This window comes from Podarcis pityusensis (assembly GCF_964106645.2).
Source record: "Podarcis pityusensis genome assembly, chromosome: 17".
In the NCBI taxonomy this organism is placed as follows: domain Eukaryota; kingdom Metazoa; phylum Chordata; class Lepidosauria; order Squamata; family Lacertidae; genus Podarcis; species Podarcis pityusensis.
In genome coordinates, this window is record NC_138042.1 from 31,131,858 (window position 1) to 31,157,572 (window position 25,715).

Sequence of the window (25,715 nt, forward strand, 5' to 3'; positions counted from 1 at the left end):
CAAATATCTATTGATATGCATAAATAATTTGAAATATGCATACCTGGCCATAGAATCATAGAACTGTAGAGTTGGAAGGGTCTACAAGGGTCATCCAGTCTAACCCCTAGCAATGTAGGAATCTTTCACCCAGGGGTGCCAACTTGAATAAAATTTTGGGGTGCAGCAGGTAAGCCCCATCCTGCATAATTGATCACATGATGTAGCACTCACCATTTGAATGGCAATGCCCATCAACATGAGGGGCGCAGGGCCCCCTCAAATATTTTATTGGGAGAAGTTGGAGCCTATGCTTTCACCCACCATGGGACTTGAACCCACAACCCTGGAATGAAGAATCTCATGCTCTACCAACTGAGCTATCCAGCCACTGATGTGGCATTGTGGTGTGCCTAGGACAAGGCTCAGCAAACTTTTTCAGCAGGGGGCCGGTCCACTGTCCCTCAGACCTTGTGGGGGGCCGGACTATATTTTTTGGGGAGGGGAATGAACGAATTCCTATGCCCCACAAATAACCCAGAGATGCATTTTAAATAAAAGGACGCATTCTACTCATGTAAAAACACCAGGCAGGTCCCACAAATAACCCAGAGATGCATTTTAAATAAAAGGATGCATTCTACTCATGTAAAAACATGCTGATTCCTGGACCATCCATGGGCCAGATTTAGAAGGTGATTGGGCCGGATCTGGCCCCCGGGCCTTAGTTTGCCTACACATGACCTAGGAGAACAGGTTCATATCCCCACTCAGCTATTGAACACACTGGGTGGCTTAGGCCCAATCACAGCCTAAGAGCAAGGTCATTGTGAGGATGGCTTGGGATGGCTCATGTATGCCGTTTCGAGCCCTTTGGAGAAACAGTGGGATGAAAATAATACACACACACACACACACACATTGTCTCTTGAGACAGACAGGTGCTAGCAACAATATATGCACACATACACCAAACACTATAGGGATGCAGGTGGCGCTGTGGGTTAAACCACAGAACCTAGGACTTGCCGATCAGAAGGTCGGCGGTTCGAATCGCCACGACGGGGTGAGCTCCCATTGCTTGGTCCCTGCTCCTGCCAACCTGGCAGTTCAAAAGCACATCAAAGTGCAAGTAGATAAATAGGTGCCACTCTGGTGGAAAGGTAAACGGCGTTTCCGTGCGCTGCTCTGGTTCGCCAGAAGCGGCTTAGTCATGCTGGCCACATGACCCGGAAGCTGTACGCCGGCTCCCTCGGCCAATAAAGCAAGATGAGCGCCGCAACTCCAGAGTCGGTCACGCCTGGACCTAATGGTCAGGGGTCCCTTTACATCTTACACCAAACACTCAGGACAGATAGTAGTGCGCAGTTAGGTTTTTTGTTTGCTCTGAACTTGTCTCATGCCTCCCCACCCCACATTAAGGGACATTCTTGAAGCTGACGCAGAAAATCCAGCTACTGCAAAATGCAGCGACTTGGCAGACCATCAGCACCATGTTACACCTGCTGCCAATTAGCTATAGTACCAAACTACTGAACAAAATTCAGAGTGTTGGATCTGCTGTACAAAGCCCTTTACAGTTTGGGGTCGGGATCCTGAGAAAATCCTCTCACCCCTTATGTACCCAGCTGTGCTCTGCAGGAGAGGAAATCCTGCACATAGGATCTTATCAGGAGGCCCATTACGCATATTACAGGGATCAGGCCTTTAGCCTGTCAGCACCTCCCAGCTTAGGAATTCCCTCCATTATATATCAGGTGTCCCCTTTGCTAATTAATTGTTATTACTTTTCGATTTTTAAAATGAATTTACATCCAATTAATTCAATTTAATACAAATTTAAAGTTGACTTCCTACGTTGTTTTCCGTGGTGTTGCCCTTCTCTCTCCCCCCCCCCCCCTTTCTGGCTTCATCATACTTTACTTCACTTAAAATAAAAAAAACCTTTGATAGCACACTGCTTCCGATTGTTTTTAAATTATTATTTATTTTTACTTAGATTTTTTTGTGAAATGAAAACAAACAAGGAGAAGTACATATAGCATCTCCACTTTCAATTCATAAGTCTTTTTTCACGGGCCGTTTACATTCGACATGAGACACCATTGTCATAGACTTTGATTGTTGAATTTGGTGTTGGATAGATAGATATTGGCTGATGATGTGATAATGAGATGGAATATAACCATGTTACTTGACCTGCTCTGCCATCCACAGGAATCAAGAGGTTACTACATTCTCACTACTGAGAAAGTTTAACATGAAGTAAGTTGGCGCCGTGGGTTAAACCAGAGCCTAGGACTTGCCGATCAGAAGGTTGGCGTTTCGAATCCCCATGACGGGGTGAGCTCCCCTTGCTCGGTCCCTGCTCCTGCCAACCTAGCAGTTCGAAAGCACGTTGAAGTGCAAGTAGATAAACAGGTACCGCTCCGGCGGGAAGGTAAACAGCGTTTCCGTGTACTGCTCTGGTTCGCCAGAAGCGGCTTAGTCATGCTGGCCACATGACTCGGAAGCTGTATGCCGGCTCCCTCGGGCAATAAAGCGAGATGAGCGCCGCAACCCCAGAGTCGGTCACGACTGGACCTAATGGTCAGGGGTCCTTTTACCTTTACCTTTAAGTTTCAAAATTTAATGTACGGAGGGCAGTGTTGACGACCTATAAGCTATGAGCTCTTCTTCATGGTACAGTAGTAGAAAAAATACATTGCATCCGATGTGTGTTCACTGTTGACACTTCAGGGATCTGATAACAATGTTAAACCTTTAGTTTAGAGAACAAGAGGCACGAAACACAAAATCACTCCTCCCAGCTTTTCTCCACTGCCACTCCACATTTCTTCTTTCCCACAAATCCCCATTTGCTCTAGGGCAGTGTTTACCAAACTTGAGTCTCCAGCTGTTTTGGACTACAGTTCCCATCATCCCTGACCTGCTAGCTAGGGATGATGGGAGTTGTAGTCCAAAAACTGCTGAAGACCCCAATTTGGGAAACCCTGTTCTAGGGAATAAAAGAGGAGATCCCAGCAAACCCCTGTATTTGGCAATTCGAGCCAAATTGCCGGCCTTATATAACAGCAGCCCAGCACTATTTTCATTTTATTTTATAGTGAACTGTGTCTTGCTTTTTAAGGCATTTAGGAAATCAATGTTACTGCTTGTTTATTAAACTTCCAGTACAGGAGATCACAGGGCACAATAATAAAAACCACCGCTCCCCCGGCAGCGCCTCCTGCTCTGCAAACTGGTTCCAAGTCTAGTCATGCAAAACTTGTGGGCTCAGCTGCAGATGTGCAGAGGTTTATTAAACGAGTACAAAACTTTGGCATCAGTTTGGAGGGGGTCCCAAAATTTGGGGTCCGTCTTTAATAAAGCTGGTGTGTAGGTATGTAAAAAGCCACATGGGGTCTGATCTGGATGAGCACTGTGATGAGCAATCCAGATGTCACTCTGCATGTATGCATTGTCTGCAGACTCCTGCTCTCCCACAAAGATCTGTCTGGACTGGGTTGTAATGATCTATTTTAGCTTATAGAGAAAACCAAAGTAATGATACATAAAAGCAAAATGTACAGCCCAGCTCTGTGCGTGTTTACTTGGAAATTAAGGCTGCAGACTAAACCTCATTTGCACCGGGTAAGCTGGACCATAAAGAAGGCTGATCGCCTTCTTTGATGCTTTTGACACGACTAAACAACAACAACAACAAAAGCAGGTATTTGCAGTGCATTGAAATAATCATGCTCTTCATCTCCCACCCACAAAATTATTTATTCTCAGGAGGGTGGTCCTGATCCTGTTCCCTTGCAAGACATGTATGTACGGTATGTATATATGTATGTATATATAATGTATATCTAAATCAGTGGTTCTCAACCTTTTTTTGGCCATGCCCCACCTAAGCATCTCTAAAATCCTGATCCCTCACAGCGTGACATATAATTATTATTATTCAAAAAGTGATTTCCTATTCACGTGGAAGAAGCCCAAAAGGCCATTAACTGTTAATAACTCCTTCTCAAATTGCCCCCCTTAAAAAAATCAAATTGCCCCCCTGTGGGGTATGTGCCCCACATTGGGAACCACGGATCTAAGTATGCTATTTATCAATATATATTAATAGATATATTAAAGGTACAGAAGAGGAAAAGCCCTACGATGCCTTGCATATGGAAATGAAGGAGTACCCGAAGTGGAACTAAGGAACGCAAAGCTCTTTGGGCATCATGTTCTTCCTGCACTTCCGGTGCGGCGACTTCCGCTTTCCTATCTCTATGGCAAAAGCCTTGTTCCCGTTGGCGGAGAGAGAAAGGAGGGCGCTGTGAATCTCTCCCGTTCCTTCCCGTGCGGCTCTTTCGTGGTGGAGGCGCTCTAGGCCCAGCAGCTGCGCCTCTATGGCTCGGGGCGGCGCTTGTTCCTCATAGGGAAGCCTCCGCAGCTTTCTCTCTTCCGGGGTGGGCGGGAGGCAGCTGTGATGATGGCGGACGGGGAAAGCGGCTTAGACCCCGAGCCCTGCGCTCCTCACCTGGAGGCGGAAGGCGAGGCCGCTGGGGACAGCGAGCTGGACTCCGGGCTGCCCCTAGACGCCGACGGCTACGTCCTGTACAGGTATGTGCGAATGTAGTGTTTTATATACATATACTTACTTATGAGTAGACGTGCAAAGGACTGCGCTCCAAAACTTAATTATATATGTGTAGGTAGAGAGAGTTTTGGAGCGCAGGCCTTTGCACGTCTACTCATAAGTAAGCCCCATGAAGTCCAATGGCATCGACCCCTAGGTAAGCGTGCTTAGGATTGTAACCTCGGGATGCCTCTTTTGTTATTGTTTAGTTGTGTCCGACTCTTCGTGACCCCCTGGACCAGAGCACGCCAGGCCCTCCTGTCTTCCACTGCCTCCCGCAGTTTGGTCAAACTCATGCTGGTAGCTTTGAGAACACTGTCCAACCATCTCGTCCTCTGTCGTCCCCTTTTCCTTGTGCCCTCCATCTTTCCCAACATCAGGGTCTTTTCCAGGGAGTCTTCTCTTCTCATGAGGTGGCCAAAGTATTGGAGTCTCAGCTTCAGGATCTGTCCTTCCAGTGAGCACTCAGGGCTGATTTCCTTAAGAATGGATAGGTTTGTTCTTCTTGCAGTCCATGGGACTCTCAAGAGTCTCCTCCAGCACCATAATTCAAAAGCATCAATTCTTCGGCCATCAGCCTTCTTTATGGTCCAGCTCTCACTTCCATACATCACTAGATGCCTCTTTTATGAAAGATCAAAGCCCCAAACCTGCTGTTTGGTTTATTGCTAGGTTTGTGTGTATTTTGAGTTTGGGTGGGTTTTTTTTAGCAAGTCGGGGTGTAAATGTCCAGATAAATGAATGAAACACATTCCCCTAAGCAAGGCTTGGGTTTTTAAAATGAAGGATGCCCAGGTCTGTTTGGAAATAGCCTCGTCCACTTTCCTGGGCCTCCTTATTCCGGAGAGGGGCTGATCGCTGTACTTAGCATAGATGGAGAGACACTCTGAATTCCTTTTATAATATCATGAAACACATGGTTGAAAATAGGGAAATTGTGGATGGGGTGCAGGGCAGTGGAGAAATTGCCTTGAGGAATCATGCAGCGCTGCCCACATGTGCGAACCAACCTTTAGGCAGTAGCTCTGAACTATATATGTCCTAGTATTTCATACTTTCCTCCTGGTTGTCAAATTATGATTATTATTATTTTTACAGGGATAGGAAGGAATGGGCTGATGTTGAGCCAGTACCTCAAGATGATGGGCCAAATCCAGTAGTCCAGATCATATATAGTGAAAAGTGTAAGTTTCAAGTTCTTCAGTTAAAAAATAAAAGTGGTATGCCCACCTAACTAGAAGTGTGGCCATAGAAAGGTGATTCATTCTTCATTACTATTGTCTTTATGAGAATTCAGAAGTAGAACCGACAGAGTAAGTCAATTAGGATGATTCAGGTCATGAAATAGGGTGTGAGATTAGAACTTCACTTGCTACTAGCACTTAGGTGGAGCTGAAGATTGTTTACAACCCCACCCACATATTAGAAAGCTGTCATTAAAGCTTCATGTATATGAGAAGCTGGGATACACATTTAAACCTTATTCAATGCTTGATTGCCCTGGGTTTCTTCAGAACAAAATACCATCAATAAAGAGTTGTCAGAGTTGTTGTTTTTAGTAGATAATCTAGATGCAGATAAATCAGTAGCTTTAATGCTTGTTAATGCTGCTGTTTCAGCAAGAAAAAGCAAGCTACATTAGGTACTTCTCTGTTTGATACACAAACGTACCAAAAGGGTATTTACGTTTTAGGTGCATTTTCCAGATTACTGTACCTTCAGTGGGTGGGGGTGGGTTTAAAACAATATTTCTGTAAGCTGCTAAGAGGTTTTCTTACAATCAAGCAGTATATAAGTTTTGTTAAGTAAATAAAACACAATAAGTAAAAAAAAATAGAGAAAGAGAGGACAGGTTTCTTCCTCCTCTGAACCTTCAATCCAAGTGTCGACAGTGGGAGTGACAAAGCAGGAGGAGGGGAGGCAAAGTTAACGACAAACGTTAACAAGTTAACTTCAGCTGAAAATGGTAATTAAAGGTTAAAGCCATTTTGAAGAAGGATTTAAAGGAAGAGGTTGGGAGGTGACCAAAGAGAGAGAGACTCAAACTGTGTTGGTTTTCTGAGAAAGAGTTCCAGGCATAAGGGTGAACAGGCAGAGTTGATGAAGAAAGCTGTGTGGACTGTGTGGCACATCCCTTGCTCTTGATCTGGAAGCCGCAGTTAGTGTAGAATGCAGCAGAGCAAGACCCTGTCAGCATATAGCACCTGAGCTGGGAGACCTGCGCTGCTTGCCGGTTTGCCAGCAGGCCAAGTTCAAAGTGTTACTATTATTGTAGAAAGCCCTTAACAACTTGGAACCAGGTTACCTGCAAGATGGCCTTACCCCATATAGACCCACTTGGCTGCTTCGAACTGCGGAACTGGCACTGTTACAGGTGTTGCATCATACTGAAAATGGCTTAGGGTGCCAAGAGTTGGAGAAGGGAAGATCACAGGCAAGGACGGGGCAGGTAATAAGGGCAGGGAGAGGGTGGGGCAAAGCAGTGGAGAGCTCTAAAGGCCACAGGGCGTTTATGCTGGATAGGGAGCCAGTCTAGGGAGGCCAGGGTCTAAGCCATCAGGGATGGGAATGGTTTTGCCAGTAGAAGTTTGGGAAGAGATGAGAAGATCTTTGTTCTTCAAGGAGGATAAGACAATTGATGGTCATGATGGCTGGTGTACTGCCTCCAGCAATGGCCCTGGTATGCCTCTGAACACCAGTCACTGGGGAAGACTGTTGTTGTGTTCATAGCCAGCTTGAGGGATTCCCATAAACATCTGGTTGGCCACTGTGAGAACAGGATTGTGGACTAGATGGGTATTTTGGCTTCTTCTGACCCAGAAGGAAGGCTAGAGAGTGATTTGACATAAAGTGATTTCTCTTTCTCTCTCTCTCTCTCTCTCTCTCTCTCTCTCTCTCTCTAGTTAAAGATGTATATGATTACTTCCGGGCTGTTCTGCAATGTGATGAAAGGAGCGAAAGAGCTTTCAACTTAACGGGGGATGCCATTGATCTTAACGCTGCGAACTACACTGTGTGGTATGTAGTGATGATGAATCTGTCATTTATTGTTAGTTGGGCATTGCTGAATATACATAAAGAAAACCAGAAGTTGAGTCTGAATTTATTTTATTTTTGTGTAGAATTGCTAATATTTAAGTAATTTTTATCTGAATAGCTTGATTAAAATGCATTTTAATCAAGAAACTAGTAGTGAAACTGTGCTAAAATGCTACTTTCCCAGGCCTTGTTGCAAAATAAGTGAGTAGACTTTTTCCTTGCAGAAAATTATTGCTCATGTGAGACTTGTATACCATGAGACATGACTGCCATTAATGCATGGCATTGTAACCTCGAGGTTGAGGTTGGATTACTGTCATGAGCTCTAAGTTTGGCTGTCTTCTTTTTTTTAAAAAAAAAAGTCCAGAAACTGCAGGTGATCCAAAATGTAATGGCTAGACTCTCTTCTGGAAGAAGCTGGGGGAGAACCATGCAATATCTGTCCTTCAACAGCCAATGATTGCTGGCCTCAATGAAAAGTGCTGGTGTTCACTTTTAAATCTCTGAATGGCTGCACCAAGGCCACTTGAAGGAGCAGGTCCTCCTGAGTATTCTTCTTTGGGTCTCACATTTTGCTGTAGAATATTTTTCTTGTCTGATTATTTTTTCTTCTGCAGGCATTTCCGCAGGGTTCTTCTGCAGTCCCTGAACAAAGATCTACACGAGGAACTCAATTATATCACAGCTATCATTGAAGATCAGCCAAAGAATTATCAAGTCTGGTAATGTCTGGCTCCTTTTTGATAAGGAAAGTTATTTCCCTTGAAAGGAAGTGCCCACTTGCTTGGACTTGCCTGTCTTTTCCAAATTACAAGTGCAGAATCCTTACATGGAGACCATTGTACATGGCAAGAATGCTTAAGATGAGGAGGGTTTTGTCTATATGATGACACGACATACATAATACGTTTTGCAGAAATGCCAGTATTGTAAATGCTTATAGAAAAACGAAAAGAAAGTAGGAGTGTTTGCAAACATGCACAAACAGCAACAGAAGGGGGGGACGGGACCCAAAGCAACATTTCATTGGCCATTTTCTGTGTATAACTTGAGAAGAATTACAGTGGTGTATGTTAATATATTATGAGGTATGTTAATATATTATAAAGTCAATTGCAGCAAACCAAAAAGATTTGGGGGGGGGGGCACACAAACTCACAGTCATATAAATTCAAAATTCTTTATAAACATTCTGAATGAAAAACAACAATAATTTGACGTCCACATAAATGCTTTGAGAAGGTGAACAAAATGTCCTTATAAACCAAGCTACTAGGTCCATCAAGAATTACTAGTCTATGAAAATGGTCAAAAGCCTACTTACTAGTTCTTCATAGCATAACAAATAACATTACCTTTGTAAACTTCCCTGTCTGATCACCTTTGTGCAGTTTGTGCTCGCCATAGATAACTAGGCTGATGGCTGTTTTCATGGCTGCCTTTGTCCCTCTTTATTTGTTCTTGGTTTGAATATGGCAGGCTGGCAGATGCTTTTTGACTGTGTTCTCGGTCTGTTTCCTTTCCCACCCCAGGCTCAGTTTAACACAACAGCCTGCATTTCTTTTTCCTCATTTGCTAACGGTCCAACAATAGCTCAAACCCAGAAGGGCAGCCTAAGCCCAATGAGGCTTCTTTAGTCCAGCAGTAGAACTGGTAGCTTACACTGTTGCAGCTGCAGCATCTTCCGGCACTTGACAAAGCAGGGCAGTGCCAAGTGGCTCTTGTAAAGTGCCTGAAAATCCTTTTGCTAGCAGGAAAGCTGTGGGCAAGAGTCTGTTGGTTTTCCTGAGATGCCATGCTAAGACTGCATGCATTGGGGTGTTGCATCTGTGGGTGGGACTCTGTGCCCCATCTGATTAATGGCTATTAATACTTTGCACAGAAGACGTGGCAAATTCAGACACGTACATCACTTGCATGCTGGCTGTGGCATCAAATGATGAAATTGTACATATGAATAAGCTAAGTGGATTAATCGCTGCAAGGACAGCTTTCTTTCTGCCTCGTATAAACGCAAAACACAATGCTCGTCAGTGGGTGCAACTTGCACTTTCAGCGGGAGAGTTGCCAAGCGGTGTGATAGAACATTGCAGCCTTTAATGAGCTGTCTCGCACTACAAGATCAGAAACAACGAAATATGACGATGTGCCACTCATTCAATTACCATTCCATTGAACGTTTTTGTTTTCGAGTGCAAATGCCCATTATCCATCACTCTTGGCAGGATTGCATTTCAATAAAAACAACAACTAAACAGTAAACAGGCACTGAAGGGATGCTGGGTTTTTTTAGTTTTGTTTAAATAAGGATTTCTTCATGTTTTAGGCACCACAGACGAGTGTTGGTGGAGTGGCTGAAGGATCCATCCCAGGAACTTGAATTTATAGCAGACATTCTTAACCAGGATGCTAAGAACTACCATGCATGGCAACACAGGCAGTGGGTCATTCAGGTATTTTGATGTTGCTCTTAGTAGCAAAATGCCCACTGAGATTTGGGGTGGGGACCTTGTACATTGCAAGGAGCCCTGGGGAATGCCACTGGGAGTGAAATCCCTTCACCGATCACTATGGTGGGTAGAAGGCAGATTTTGCCCCCTCTATTTCCCAAATCTACTTCCTTCTTCTAGCATTTCTCCTTTATTGTTGTGCTTTTAGGAATTTAAACTGTGGGATGATGAACTAGAGTATGTGGAACAGCTCCTGAAAGACGATGTCAGAAACAATTCTGTCTGGAACCAAAGATACTTTGTCATTTCAAACACTACTGGTTATAACGACCCTGCTGTTTTAGAGAGAGAAGTCCAGTAAGTAAAATAAATACTCAACTTCATTTGTGGCCATTTACACTTGTCACAGGCAGAAGGATACATCAGAGATGCTTGCTTATATATCCTTGCATGGTTTTTCTTTTGTTTTAGTATATTGGGTTTTACCATTAGATAAGGTAGCCTCTGCCAACCTGATGCCTCCTGATGTTTGGGACTAGAACTCCCATCAGCCCCAACCAGCACAGCAGAGTTTGAGAGTTGTAGTCCTCAAACTTTGGAAGGCATCAACTTGGTGAAAGATGAGCTAAGGACATCAAAACTCATGCCCTTGGATTATTTTTGCCTTGTGAATAAAAATTTCTATAGTATTATCTTGAGGTATCCCCCACTATTTTCTTTTTTAAAAAAGAATCTGTAGAACATCTTTTCCTTGGTAGGAAATTTGTTTATTGGAGAGAAGACATTTTTAGTTGTGTTCAGCTAAGTCATACTTAGAGTAGACTCACTGAAATTAATGAGCCTGCTAGTCCAGTGGGTTTACTCTGAGTAGGACTGGTGTTGAATACCGCCTACTCTATGTTGAATGCCGTTTACTCTCTGCTATTTGGGGGGGAAATGAGTACGTTGATATGCATAAAATATGACTCCATATTTCCTCTCTTCTTTATCAAATACTCTGCTTTTCTTTTTCAGGTTTACCCTAGAAATGATCAAGATGGTGCCCCATAATGAAAGTGCTTGGAACTATTTGAAAGGGTGAGATAAATTTGTTAGCGGCTTTGGCTATTCTGAAGTGCAGAATATGCTAGCGTTTGTTATTATTTTATTTATTACATTTTTATACCACCTTTATCTTCCAATGATCTCAAGGTGGTGTTCATGGTTCTCCTCTTCCCCATTTCATCCTCACAACAATTATGTGATGTAGGCTAGGCTAAGAGATGGTGACTGGCCCAAGCTCACCCAGTGAGTCCAACACTCTAACCCAGGGGTTAGCAAACTTTTTCAGCAGAGGGCCAGTCCACTCTCCCTCAGACCTTGGGGGTGGACGGCGGACTATATTTTGAAAATAAAAATAAAAATGAATTATATGCCCCACAAATAACCCAGAGATGCATTTTTAAATAAAAGGACACATTCTACTCATGTAAAAACACGGTGATGGGCCGGATTTAGAAGGCGATTGGGCCGGATCCAGCCTTTGGGCCTTAGTTTGCCTACCCATGCTCTAACCATTATGCCACATTGGCTTGCTGTACTAATAGCAGGCCCAGGGTTCAGCTTCCTGAAATTTTTTGCTTTCATTTTTAAAATACGTTTCCGGCCTTTCACTGCAGAGGTATTTGTGAAAGTACGTGGGCGGTACCTATTGCAGCCAATGCAGTTGTGGAATACGATTTCCTACGGTTGGTAATGGAGCTCCAAGTGCATTCCTTTGCCACCATGACTAGCAAACCCAGAAAGAAATTGTGCAAAAGAAGACCGAAAACGTAAATCTATTCAGTTTGCCTACTTGTTATAAGATGCAGAACCTATGCTTTTTTTCCATTTGTTTTTGATTGCGTAACTTCCATATTTTTAGCACGGTGTACATGGAGCCCTGGATATTTTGTAATTCCAGAGGCTGTAAGAAGGAGTTACTCCAAATGATTTTCTGCTCCCAGTTTTGGTAGGGGTAGCAAACTGTAACACAAGTAGAGGATGACTGAGTTGCAAAACGGCGTGGAGTGCAGACACAAAATGGCTTGCAGAAGGGCTGTGTCCTCCATGCAGGTTTGATAGAGGGGTGGAAGTTCTTCAAGTGCTTTGGGTACTATTGCATGTGCAGAGTGATATTGATCAGCTTCGGGTACCAGAAAAAGACTGTCACTACCCAGCTCTGGAGACTTTGTGTTTAAGATCAGAAAAGAAAATGTCAGGTGATACATGGCCTTAAGAGTCCCATTGTAGAAGAAGCACATACTGGTGAGGATGTGGTTGTCTTCAGGGTTGTTGTTTTTTTTAAAAAAAAAAATCATGTAATTTTTCGAGCTGCCCCTACTATTCAGGGATAGAAGTTGTGAAGAACTGTTGTTGTTGCATATTCTGTACATGGTGGGTGGGTGTCTTACATAATGTAAATGGCTTACATAAACATATTTATATTGATGTAAGCCATTTTATTGCATAGAGCAAAGTGGTTTGCAATCAACATAATCTTCTTCTTTTTTTAAGGCTACAAAAAATAGAACGAGACCAGGAACCACAGGTCCAAAAGAGCCTATAGCCTTGTTTTGTTTTGTAAAATATTTTTTATTAGATATTTTCTTGGTTTACAAAAGTACGTGCAATGTCTCTTTTTTCAGGTTGTAAAGTCTTTTCTGCAGATCAGTTTTGAGACAGATTTGTTTTGAGACATTAGTGTTGTGTACAGTATAAGGTTGGGGAAGAAGAGAGGGAGGAGAGGAGGGGTGGTGAAACTTATATTCTGTTATATAGTGTACGTGTGGGGTTTTGTGTCAGCATCAACTGAGCAGGTTCTCCTTCTGCCTTGTTGAATTAAAGTTGTACCTGGTGCCCAGATGACATCTGGGAGGATGCCAGTCGGATTGCACAAGCCATGGAGTTCCAGATGTTGTTGGACTCCAGGTCTCCCAACCCCAGCCTGTATAACCTGTGGTCTGAGATGATGGAAGGTAGGGTCCAACAATGTCTGTGGAGCCACAGGTTCTCCAGCCATAGTGCAGACTTTAGTGCTGAGCAAATTGCCGAATCCTGCTTGGTCTGTTGAGGTGCTTTCCTGGGCCTTGTTTCGTTTTCCAGGACTTTATCAGCTGTGCACGTTCCCTCTTGCACTTAGCTCATTGCCATATTTCAGGGGCAGGGGGATCTTGCCGCTTGTCCTCTGAATAAAGGTAAAGGGACCCCTGACCATTAGGTCCAGTCGTGGCTGACTCTGGGGTTGCGGCGCTCATCTCATCTGGCCAAGGGAGCCAGCGTACAGCTTCTGGGTCATGTGGCCAGCATGACTAAGCCGCTTCTGGCGAACCAGAGCAGCACACGGAAACGCCATTTACCTTCCCGCTGGAGCGGTATCTATTTATCTACTTGCACTTTGACGTGCTTTCGAACTACTAGGTTGGCAGGAGCAGGGACCAAGCAATGGGAGCTCACCCCGTCGCGGGGATTCGAACCACCGACCTTCTGATTGGCAAGTCCTAGGCTCTGTGGTTTAACCCACAGCGCCACCCGCGTCCCTCTGAATACCTGGCACTGATTCATGATACTGGTTGAGATGGGTTGTAGGTTAATGATACCTGACACTATTTGTAGTTGCTTGTTTGCTTATCATTTTATATAGGCCATAGGAGATTTCCACGTTCTGTAGGAAGCGTCAGATTGGTAAATGTACAGCAAATGGTGTGGTGACTGCATGCAAATGAAGTGTGGCATTCACAGCTGCATTTTATTTCAGGATCCTGCAGGATCGTGGCCTTTCGAAACATCCAAACCTCTTAGAACAGCTACTGGAATTGCAGCCAAGTCATAGTTCCCCCTACCTGATTGCCTTTTTGGTGGACATATATGAAGATATGCTGGAAAACGAGTGTGAAAACAAGGAAGAAACTCTCAGCAAAGCATTAGAGGTTAGTTTTTAAAAGTTGTTCAGCCTCTGTGTTACCCTTTTAATAGACTAGTTGCAATAAGCAGATGGGGAACTCAATCTTTTCTTCAGTCTTCTGTAGAATTTAATCTCACCTGTGGATAAATAGTCTGTCAAATTTAGTGAAAGGATAGTGATTTTTAAATTGACATAATTGCAGAATGTTATCCATTTTTGCAGAATTGAAAATTGGACAGAAATGGCACAGACCACTTTTCTGCCATGCACTGCAGTCTGGAAGTTATAATTCTGAGGAAAATACTTGTTTAAGATGCAGTATTAATATGCTGTATAACTGCTGTCACAATTACTTTTATGCGTGCTGATTATCAGATTGCTATTTAATGCCAGCTACAAAGGAAATGTAAAAATTAAAGGGGTTTCACTTTTTATGTAACCATTTTGCCTCTTTCCATATATGCTGTTCTGTACAGCAGCTGACTCCCATTTCATCCCTAAAATATGCGCTCAGAACTTCTGACTTATTGTTAAGGGCTTTCAGCCAGCTGCTACCAGTCAACACATGAGGGACAGGATTTGCCTTTCTGTCTAGATTCAGCACTATTTATTATTATTATTTTGGTTAGAAAGAACCGTGGGGTTTTTTTTAAAAAGGCTTGGTTATAACCTGTGGTACATTGAGAAATGCAGTCTTCGGTTGACAAAAAAACTAGACTGGAAGGGTTGGAAAGCTGTATTTTACTGTCCATTAAGAGAATTAGGCTTGTATTTTATCCTGCCATGTAGGGGAGAGAGAGAACTTTGTGTATTTCATTTGCTTTGCCAAATCTTAAAAGCCAGGCTGAGCTGCCAGATTATCTGGATAGAGTATTTTGCTTTGAGAAAAGGAAAGTCTTTTTTTACATGCTGATAAAGCCCTCTACCAACTTCCTTTGCACTCCAAAAGATGCCTTTTAATTATTATACTATTATTACCATATTTGTATAAACAGTGAAAGGACAGATCCATACCCAGTGGTGCTTACACTTTAGAAATAGAGAAAAGGGAAGCAACAGAAGGTTAGGAAAACTGAAACTGGTAGGGGAATACAGTAATGTAAATGAATACTCCAGTTGTACAATATTCCACTTCATTGCTGGTGTGTATGGGGCTTGGGGAAAATGCTAAAGGTTGTATTCAGAATTAGGTGACAAAATAGTGAACTGACCCGCTTCAATCTACAAGAGATGGGATGAGGTATATATAAATGTAATATCTTGCTGCATATACTAAGCCTTCTCCTTTCTTTTGGAAATAACAATTGATTTGCCATTTCAGGATGTTGTCACTGGTACTCTGTGTGTGATGTTCCCAAAGGAACATGAATTACTGTTAACTATTTTCTTTCTAAGCAAAATGAATGCCCACATACAATCTACCCCATAAAACAATTTGTTTTTCTCGTTGGGAGTAAGTTTGCACCCTGGTCAGTGTTATATTTTAAGGTGTAAAGATACCCTAAATATGTTTCCTTTGTGTTGCCCTGCTGACTGTCATTTCATCACTTCGGCTAAATTTCTGTTCTTTGCTGTACCTTAAGATTTATTTATTTCTGCTAGAAAAGAATTCTAAATCAGTTAGCGTGGAGTGGGTTGGAAATTGGAAGATTGTTGGGTATTTACTACTGGAGAATCAATAGTGAATTCAATTACTTGTCTCTCTAGAATATTTCAAAATAAATATCACTGGTGAATACCACACATAACTTTCAGGCTTTCTAAGGGCACTGATGAGTATTCCCCAGGAAAACAACAGCAGAGGATTCCATCCTTTTTGGGTCAAAAAATATTATAGAAACTTTTATAAATAAAATCATTGGCTTAAAAACAATCCCTGTAGAATTAGTCTCAATAAATCTTGGTTAGGTTAGGATTCCACTGCTGAAAAATAGAAAATAGTTCTGGCAGGGGCTGATGGGAGTTGGAGTCCAAAACATCTGGAGGGTTACCAGGTTGTGACACGCTGGGCAAGATTAAACCCATAGTTTGACTTGGCAGAATGTGGCTTCAGATCCATGCACCTGCTAACCCAGCAGAGTTCTTCCAGTTCCACTATCCAGTGTTGTCTTCTGGTCTGTTGCAGGTTTCCAGAGCAGGGAACTGCCTTTCTGCTTATATTGGCAAAACACCATGAGCCTTTGGGGTGCTATATAATAAACAAAATGGCGGGTATAAACCATGCAAACTGTTCAAACTTGTAATTCTCCTTTCTGTAGCTATGTGAAATCCTGGCTAAAGAAAAAGACATAATCCGGAAGGAATACTGGAGATACATTGGACGGTCCCTTAAGAGCAAACACAGCCCAAGTGAGGAGCAGAATGTGCCAACTTACGATGATCCGCAGTAACTCCATGTTAAAGCAGGAAAGAATATGACTTTCGGCTCTGGGTGAACTACAAGAACTTTAAGAGTGGAGATAGCTAGGCAGGCAATTAAACAGAGTGATGTTCTCCACCCCTTCCCAAAATATGTTGCAACTCTACATTACTACAGAGGTATTGCTTCTAATCTCACCAGGAGTGTAAGGCACTCTCCATAACATACTGACCCCTGGTTACTGCTGCTGTACAGATTAACTGTGGGGGTGGTCCAAAGCACTGTGCATTTTAAAAAACACTTAGCAATTACTTGAATTGTACCAAATAAAGGAATTGTTTTCTTCATTTTATGTGAATAATGCTGTACTAGTGATTTTAATGCCCTAAATTGGTTCCCAGTCTTGGCCTCCACAGAGTGGCCCCTGTTCTCATAAAGCAAGTGCATGTAAGATTCTGAAAGTATTTGAGTTGGATTGCAGAGTCCTCGTTTACAGTGGATTTATGGAGTAACTTAATTTCAGTTACTTGAAAGGAATGAAGTTGTATATCTGAGCAGCTATGCAACACTGACGTGTGTTTTCATTGTATCCAACTAATGCCATCAATAATTTGTATTAAAAGATATAGAACTTGTACAAGGACTTGATGTGTGTTTTGAGATTTGGATTTTCTTTAAAAAGAAAGAAAGAAATGGTGTCCCATACAAAGTGGGAATGGCGATGCTGTTGTGAACTCACTGCTAGTTTTGCAGTGCAGGGAAAATGCCTGATCTTGCCACCTCGGCAGCCAGCCTTGCAACAAACCCATTCTATATAGGACAGTACAGTCAAACCTCAGCTCCTGAATGGCTCCATTTTTGAACGTTTCAGCTCCCAAACGCTGAAAACCTTTGAACGTTTTTCGGAAGCCGAACATCTGACGCAGCTTCCGCTTGAGTGCAGGAAGCTCTAGCAACCAATCGGAAGCCGCTCCTTGGTTGTCTAACATTTCGGAAGCCGAACGGGCTTCCAGAATGGATTACGTTCGACAACCCAGGTTTAACTGTACTCGGTAAAGACCTGAGCCATTGTTTACAAAGCTTGTTTGTTCTCTTCAATAATCAGGTCACAATTTTTTAAAAAAATGCCTTAGGCAAGGCAATATCTTTTAGCCTCAATATTCCATTTGTAATATGGAATGATATTACTGATTTAATTTGCAGAGTTCTAAACATCATGACGTGACACTAAAGAATGATAAAAAAACTAAGTATTAGTATTCCTTTCCCTTCTAGAGTGCTTCTATTCATCACAGACAATATAGTTATTTTCATTGTATGAAGCTATTATTATTTCTTACATTTATATACCACTGTTCATCTGAGGATCACAGAAGCTAAACCAAGAACAATTCTGGATTATTGCACCTCAAACACAATATGAGTTCGCAAACCGTGATTCTCTTTCTGGGGCAAAATCAACATTTTCTTTTGCTGGGACTATCTCGAGTGAGCATGGGGCTTCCCCTCCATTTAATCTTAATAATATCCTAGAGCTGGATATTTCTGTGCAATCTACCTTCCAAACATCCTAACGGAAGCATCTTGCCACTTAAGTTAATGAAACCATGGGGCATAAGAATGTTTCACTCCAGCATGTGGAATTTGAGAGTACTTTCAGCTTCTAATACAGTACTCATATATTTTGTCTTCCCAAATAGCCATGGCAACGGAGCCATAAAGCTGCCCTTCGTAAAAATGGCTAGCCGCTTTCCTATATTCTTTCTTTGAGGCCAGGCTGTCACTAGCAAAGATGGCCACTTTTTTTGTTGCTTCCAAGAGGACCAGATCAAAAAATGTCCTGAGAGAAGAGTGTCACAATTTGGTTAGGGGAAACTGGGTAGAAAATCACTGGAGGGAAAGAGTAGGCAGTGAAATGCAGGAAAGGAACAACAACAACAACAAGTACTGTGGCATCTTAATGACTAACTCTTATTGTGGCTGAAACAAAATAAAAAAAAATCCTTCCAGTAGCACCTTAGAGACCAACTAAGTTTGTTATTGGTATGAGCTTTTGTGTGCATGCATACAGTATGCATAATACAGTAGTCCACAAAAGTTTATGCACTGCTATAATAAATTTGTTAGCTCTAAGACACCATAAGTCTTTCTTTGGTTTTTATTGCAAGACACTAACACACAGCCACCCCACTAAAAAAAGAGATAGGCATTGGAAAGGATACGGGAAATGGGCAATAGGTCTTCAGAGGTGTGAAGAAAAATGAATGAGGTTGATGAAAAGTTTGGGGTAATCAGGGACAATGAGAATCAAAGCATGGCGCTAAAAATATGGAAATTTAGCCTATTGGAATTATTTATAAATAAATCAAAATATACCTTGTGCCTCAGCCCTTGAAGGGCCTGCCAAGACGTTCGTGACATGGGCAGTCACAGACACACAGTGACACCAGCAGCCTCCAAGTAGGATGGGGGGGATGGAAGGTGGTGGGTGCCCTCGTGTGCAAAGCTATACCTAGGGATTGGTTAGGTTGGCCCCTACCAAAGGTGCAGGCCCAGGGGGTTGCAAAAATGGTGCCTCTTACTCTGGTTTGGAGTGCCTAGGAGCCTGCCCGCCCATCCAAGCACTCCGTGAACTGCTTTGCCTCGTTGGGTGGCTAACATCTCCTTGCCAAGCGCCCAAGGGAGCCTAAATACGCCTCCGTCATGTGTCAATATATAAGCTTGTTTTTTTAAAAAAACAACAACTACCTATTTATTTTCAGCGGTTGATGTGCGCTATTAAAACAGAAGTACTGTATCATTGTTGCCTCCCCCCCATATTAATCTTACATAAAATCTTTGTTTATGTAGAATTGATATTACCTTAATAGTTTGTGTTCTATAGGGCTCACATACATTATTTTGTAATAAACAATGGCAAATAAAAAAACGGGGCAATACAAAAATGGAGATTGCTATGGCAAAAATATCAATACAGTCGTACCTTGGAAGTCGAACGGAATCCGTTCCAGAAGTCCGTTCGACTTCCAAAATGTTTGAAAACCAAAGCTCGGCTTCCAAAAATAGTTCGCAAACTGGAACACTCACTTCCGGGTTTGCTGAGCCAAAACGTTCGAGAACTAAGCTGTTCGAAAACCAAGGTACAACTGTACATAGCATTTATATAGGACTTTAGAATTTGAAGTGCTTCATATACATTGTCTCAGTAGTTCATGGCTGGAGTAAGATGTGAATTGTGGATTTCTCATATCCTGGTTTTGGCTTTATACCATAGCTATATCTTATCCTTCTCCCTTTGTAGTGTTGATCTTTCAAATAATATAGCAGCAAGAGCACAGCAAAGTTTGCACCATTGTAATGATTTCAATTCCCCCCACAAATGTACACTGGCAATTAAAGAAATTCAACATACTACTTTGATTAAACTTGCCTTTTGTCACAAAGCTGTTATTATGGAGGACCATTTTGAGAATTGAGTGAGGGGGCCAACACTTCAAAACCCATCCCAGAAAATGGCCTGACAGAAAATTCTGCCACAGGCTTCTCCACAGCTTTTTTGCTGCTATATTGGCAGTTGTTTGAGAAGTCAGCATCTTGCAGTTGGTCAGACTTGGACCAGAACAAAATTAATAAATGGTGCGAATCCTGTTCTTCTGGATTTACTTGCACTTCCAATACATTTTCTGAGGTCCCAATTTATTGCAAATGGTCACAAACGATAATGCAACACAACCACATATTACACGTGTTCACCTCATGCAAATTCAACCATGCATGCTCAGCCAGAAAAAAAGGGGTGAGCCATCAGGAAAAAAAGCACAGGAAATCCCACTTGCCCTTCCACTCATCAAACAGCCTCAGAGTAAGTGTGGTCCCCTCACTGAGCATGGTTAGTGATTAAAGAACAGTGCAACATTGCCCCGAAACGCAAGCCACCTATCTGTACTGGTGTGCAGCTGAAGAGCCAGCAATGTTTCAAAGCTGGAGGAAAAACTTGTTGTGCTGGACTTACTGAGAGATGGCATGTCGATCTGCGTTGGTTCCACAACTACTTTGTCCTGGAGATTAAGTGGTACCTTGCGGAGAAAGAACTTGACCAAGTGTTGCTGTTTGTAGACAATGCTCCTGGTCACTGCACTTTGCACATACAGTGGTACCTCGGTTTATGAACTTAATCCGTTCCGGAAGTCTGTTCTTAAACCAAAACCGTTCTTAAACTGAGGCACGCTTTCCCTAATGAGGCCTTCTGCCACCAGGGTCCTTACAGTTCGGATTCTGTTCTTAGACCGAAGTAAAGTTCGCAAACCGGGACACTACTTCCAGTTTTGCAGAGTTCGTAAACCGAATTGTTCGTAAACAGGACTGTTCTTAAACTGAGGTATCATGTAGTAATGTTGAAGTTGTCTTTCTCTCCCCCCCCCCCCATATCACCTCCATCATCCAACCTGATGAGCAAGGTTTTATTTGCTGTTTCAAGGCAACTTACATAGGCTTACATCCTCATGGGTCCATAATGCTAGGGATGCTGATCCCAGTCTTAATGCGATTGAGTGTTGGAAGGCCTTTAACATTACCAATTGCATCACATATATTAAGCAGGCTATGGATGCAATCAAGCCTGAATAAGTCAATGCATGTTGGCGAAACTTAAGGAAAGAACGTGTGAATGATTTTAAGGATTTCCCTACTATTGACAATGAAGTGGAATTGTTCAGATGGCCAGGCAAGGGATCGGTGATGGCTTCACTGATACCCTTGAGGAAGAAATTGAAGAATTAATTGAGGGACAAAGAGTAACATTGACTAATGAAGTGTTAGAGGAGCTGATAAAATTATGAACAAAAGAAGATGAGGGTGATGAACAGGGTGAGCCAGCAAGTTGGAATCTACATAAATTAGTTGAAGTGAAATGCTTGATTAACTGCTGACTATGATCCCTCTATGGAATAAAGGCTCAAAATCACGCATGCTGTTACAGACACTTTGAGATCATACCAAAAGTGTTTATTTTATTTAATATTACATTTATATTCCATGTCCCCCAAAGAATGCACGGTGGCATACAGACTTCTCCTCTGCCCCATTTTATCCTCATAACGAACCTGTGAGGTAGGTTAGGTTGAGCCTATGACTGTCCCAAGATCATCTACAGAGCTTTATGCCAGCTTGAACCCTTGTCTCCCAGGTCCTAGTCCAACCCTCTAGCTGCTTCACTCTTCCACAGTGTGAATATATATGTGAGGACCCACTACACTACTTTTATCTGTAAACAAGAAAATGGATTAAGAGAAGGATTTGCAAGTGTAAACATGTCTCCGACTCTGAGTTTGAAATTCTAGTGGATTTCGAGACATAAATATATATGGGTTTTTTTGGGTGGGAGGGGTGCTCTTTGGTTTAAAAAACCCACACAACTGCCCACGGCCAGGGCAGAAAACTGATCAAGAGTAACAGTGTGAGAGGGGAAATTAGCAAACAGGAAGGAGTAGCCAACGTCACAGAAGACAGAATTGGGATTCAATGTGACCTTAACAGATTGGAGAGGTTCTGCACTTAGGCAGGAAGAACCAACTGCACAAATATAAGATGAGAGACACCTGGATTGCCAGTAGTACATATGTGAAAAGGATCTAGGGATCTTAGTAGACCACAAGCTTTGCATGAATCCACAGTGTGATGCAGCAGCAAAACAAGCTAATGCTGTTTTAGGCTGCATTATCAAGAAGTATAGAGTCCAGATCAAAGGAAGTCATAGCAATAATCTATTCTTCCTTGGTCAGACGAGACTAGGATTACTTTGTCCAGTTCTGGACACCACAATTTAAGAAGGATATTGACAAGATGGACCTTGTGCAGATGAGGGTGACCAAGATGATCAAGGGTCTGGAAACCAAGCCTTACTGAGGAAAGGTTGAGGGAGTTTGGTATGTTTAGCCTGGATAAGAGGACTGAGAGGAGATTTGATAGCAATTTTCAAATATCTCAAGGACTTGTCACATGGAAGATGGTGCATGCTTTTTTTCTCGTGCTCTGGAGGCTAGGACATGAACCAATGGATTCAAGCTACCAGAAAAAAAGAGATTCCTACTAAACACCAGCAAGAGCTTTCTGACAGGAAGAGCTGTTCAATAGCGGAACAGACTCCCAAAAGAGGTGGCAAGACTCTCTTTCCTTGGAGGTTTTTAAGCAGAGGTTAGATGGCCATCGGCCACGCCTAATTTAGCTGACATCCCTGCATTGCAGGGGGGTTGAACTAGATGACCCTCAGGGTCCCCTTCCAACCATTCTCTGATTCCAAGCCGAGCCTCCCGAGTTTACTCGGAAACAAACCCTACTGTCTTCAAACGATGCCTTCCTGACATGTGAATTAACGTGGTAGCCCAGTGTGTGCTGCTGGGACCCCCAAAGCTGCAAGGGCGGGGAAGAAACCAGCGCTTGGAGTTTGGACCGGAGTCTTAGTAAAAAAACCAAATCCATAAGCGATGTAGGAATTCCTCCCCGACCCCCAACCCCCAAATTTCTGCACATCTCCCAAGCTGTACATCTGTGGGGAGGGCTGTGGGGCCTGGTCTTCCGAGGCTGAAGCCCAGCTTCTCTATTTCATTTTATTCTTCAAACGAACGGTTGTTGTAGCCGCCCAGAGGGGGAAAGCGCGTTTTGTGAGGGAAAAGAAGGCGGTTTTGTGAGGGAAAAGGACTGAGAGCCGAAAGCGGGGCTGAGGTGCGTGAGGGGAAGGCGAGACCCTCCTCCCCTCAGCCGCCCGGCCGGCTCTTTCCTCCCTCTCTGGCCCGCTGTGTTATTTCCTCTTCCTCTCGGCGGGCGGGAGGAGAGACAGAGAGAAGGGGAGGTAGGCTGGGCAGGCCGGGCTAGGAGGAGGAGGAGGAAGAGGCAGCGGCGGCGGCGGCGCTGTTACCGCCGAGCGTGGTGGTAGGACGACGACGACGACGACGACGGACGACGTGGGGAGGGGAATAGACCAGGGAGACCGACGAGACCCGCCGCCGCTGCTGTCGTCGTCGGGCGGGAGGGCGGCGCTAGGAGCTGGCGGGGCCCTGAGCGAGCTTACAGAGTCACCGTGTCACGGCGGCGGCACCCGCCCGCCCGCCTGCTTGCTGCCTCCCGGGAAGGCGGGGAGGGAGGAACTGCAGCCGCCGCCGCCACCATCCCGGAGAGGCCTCACCATCACTACTACTACGAGCGCCGCCGCCGCCGCCGGAGTCGATTCGCCTCCCTCCGCCCGCCCGCGCCGAAGCGAGCCGCCTCCTGCACACGGAGGGGGTGACTTGGGAGAGGCTAGGCCCAGCCTCGAGCCTCGCCCGGGCCCAGGCTGCGGAGCCGGTGCCGGACAGCCAAGACCGGGGGTGGGTGGGTGGGTGGGGAGGGAAGTGGGGGGGGGGGAAGGGAACTGGAGCCCGGGACGGGCCTGGGCTGGGCCGGGCCGGGCCGCTGCCGCCGCCTTCTCCTCTGAACTAGGATGTCCCGACATGAAGGTGAGTGAGTGCGGGGCCGCTGCTGCTGCTGCTGGCCGGGCCTGGGCGACACCGGGCGGGGGATGGGGAGAAGGAAAGGGAGCCAAGGAGAGAGCGAGAGGTGGATCATCATGGCGCCGCCGACGCTGCACTAGGAGGGGTGGCGGTAGTTCGTAAGTCGGCAGCGGAGCCGGGCCTCGGGTAGCAGCCGCAGCCGGCAGTGGCGGGAGAAGGGCGGGCCGGAGCCGCTTTGCATTGTCATGGGGCCTGTGTCCGTTACGGCTCCCTTTTCGTCCCGGACCAGGAGGTGGCCTGAACTGCGGCCTAAAAAAAAAACGAGGCCCAGGCGGTTGTGGGCGCCTCAGAGCCTGGCCTGGCTTTGGCCCCGCCCTAAGGGGGGGAATATAGTAGTTATGGGGCGAATGAATGCTGCCCCGTTTCCCGGGACGATCTGCGCCTTTATGGCGGGCGTGATTTGATACGGAGGGGAAGAGTGGATGTGAGCGAGCCAGGCCCAGCTGGCAGGGGCAGGGAAGCCCATGGCTTGGCGGGGTTGGGGGGAGAATAGGAAGGGTGGGTTTTAGGGTCAGGCTTGCATTGCCGGACAGAGTTGGGGGTTGTTGTGGGGCACGTGGGAATGGCGTACATAAGGCTTCAGGGCTAACGGCAAGTGAGCGTTTGGGACTGAAGCCGGAGAGGGAAGCTACATTTCGGTGTCTAGGAAGGGAGAATGGCAGGTAGGGGTGGCTATGCGCAAGGAGAGGATGTTGGGAAAGAAGTGGGGGCAACGCAGAGGGAGGACAAATGTAGTTTGGCACTGTATTGCCAAAGGAAAATGGATGCATGCTCATCAAAGTTATGGGTGGGGTGGACGATGATTAAATGGTGGAGAAAAACAGGCAGCAGTACCAGTGGAGATATATGCCTGGCGAGGAGGGTAATGTATGGGTACCAGAAGCCTGAAAAGTGCACAGAGGGCACTTTGTATATGTGTTAATCTGGTAAGAGAAATGTGCACACAGAGTTGTGCCGAAGTGAAGTGTGGACATGTGAGGAAGTGAGTTTTGAAGAGGAAGTTGAAATTGGGGAACACTTCAGAGTTGGTGTGACTTGCAGCATATGCTTCAGGGAATTCTTATTTTGGATGGCAGAGAAAGGCTTGTGAAGGGTGGTAGCCATGAAGAGCGGAAAATAATGTAAAGTTGAAAAGGTTCCCTAAGGGAGAGTGAATATATAGGGCCCGATTGTTGATGTAGATAAGGGCTTGGATGATATTCTAAGGTGGTTGAATATACATTTTCATACTTTTTTGCTGTAAAGTTGATTGTAATCTGAGTAGCTGTTGAGAAACTAGTAAATTGCAATTCTATCTAATCTGATAGGTCTCCCCTAGTCTAGGGCAAGTAAGAATTATTTATTATTGACCACATTTACATTCTGCCTTTTTCTCCAAGTTGTTCAGTGTGGTTCTCCCCATCTTCATTTAATCCCCCCAATAGCCCTGTGAGGTAGGCTAGTCTGAGAGACTGTGGCTGGCCCAAGGTCAGCCAGTGAACTTCATAGCCAAGTGGGAATTTGAACTCTGGTCTCACAGGTCCTAATTTGACCCTATCCAATGCACCACACTCAAGTATATATACATTCAAGCGTCTTTGTGTCACATACGTCCATATGGGCTGATAAATTCACAATAGCTATTTACAATATGACACTTTAAAAAATAAGTGGCTAATGTGTGGTCCTCCTGATGTTGCTCTACAGACCTCCATCTTCCTTGATCATTTACAGTTCTGGTGGCGCTTATGGGAATGGTAGTTCACCAAATTCTGGAGGGCCACACGTTAGCCACAGCTAACTTGAAACTTTCTTTCTTGGA

General features: G+C 44.3%; 2 protein-coding genes across 2 annotated transcripts in view; both read left to right on the forward strand.

Annotated features, from left to right (window-relative positions):
• Positions 1-4,410: 4,410 nt before the first annotated feature.
• Positions 4,411-17,013, forward strand: FNTA (farnesyltransferase, CAAX box, subunit alpha). The gene is made up of 9 exons (XM_080986934.1): positions 4,411-4,584; positions 5,699-5,784; positions 7,504-7,618; positions 8,257-8,361; positions 9,966-10,092; positions 10,298-10,446; positions 11,104-11,166; positions 13,865-14,036; positions 16,270-17,013. Exons 1-9 carry the CDS (start codon positions 4,451-4,453, stop codon positions 16,399-16,401), a joined length of 1,083 nt encoding a protein of 360 aa, XP_080843060.1. The 5' UTR covers positions 4,411-4,450; the 3' UTR covers positions 16,402-17,013.
• Positions 17,014-23,167: 6,154 nt separating this feature from the next.
• The window catches only part of KCMF1 (potassium channel modulatory factor 1), a 43,346-nt gene continuing 40,798 nt past the window's right edge, over positions 23,168-25,715 (forward strand). The window contains exon 1 of the mRNA XM_080986929.1: positions 23,168-23,860. Coding sequence (XP_080843055.1) covers positions 23,845-23,860 — 16 coding nt within the window. The 5' untranslated portion in view covers positions 23,168-23,844. The remainder of the gene's footprint in view (positions 23,861-25,715) is intronic.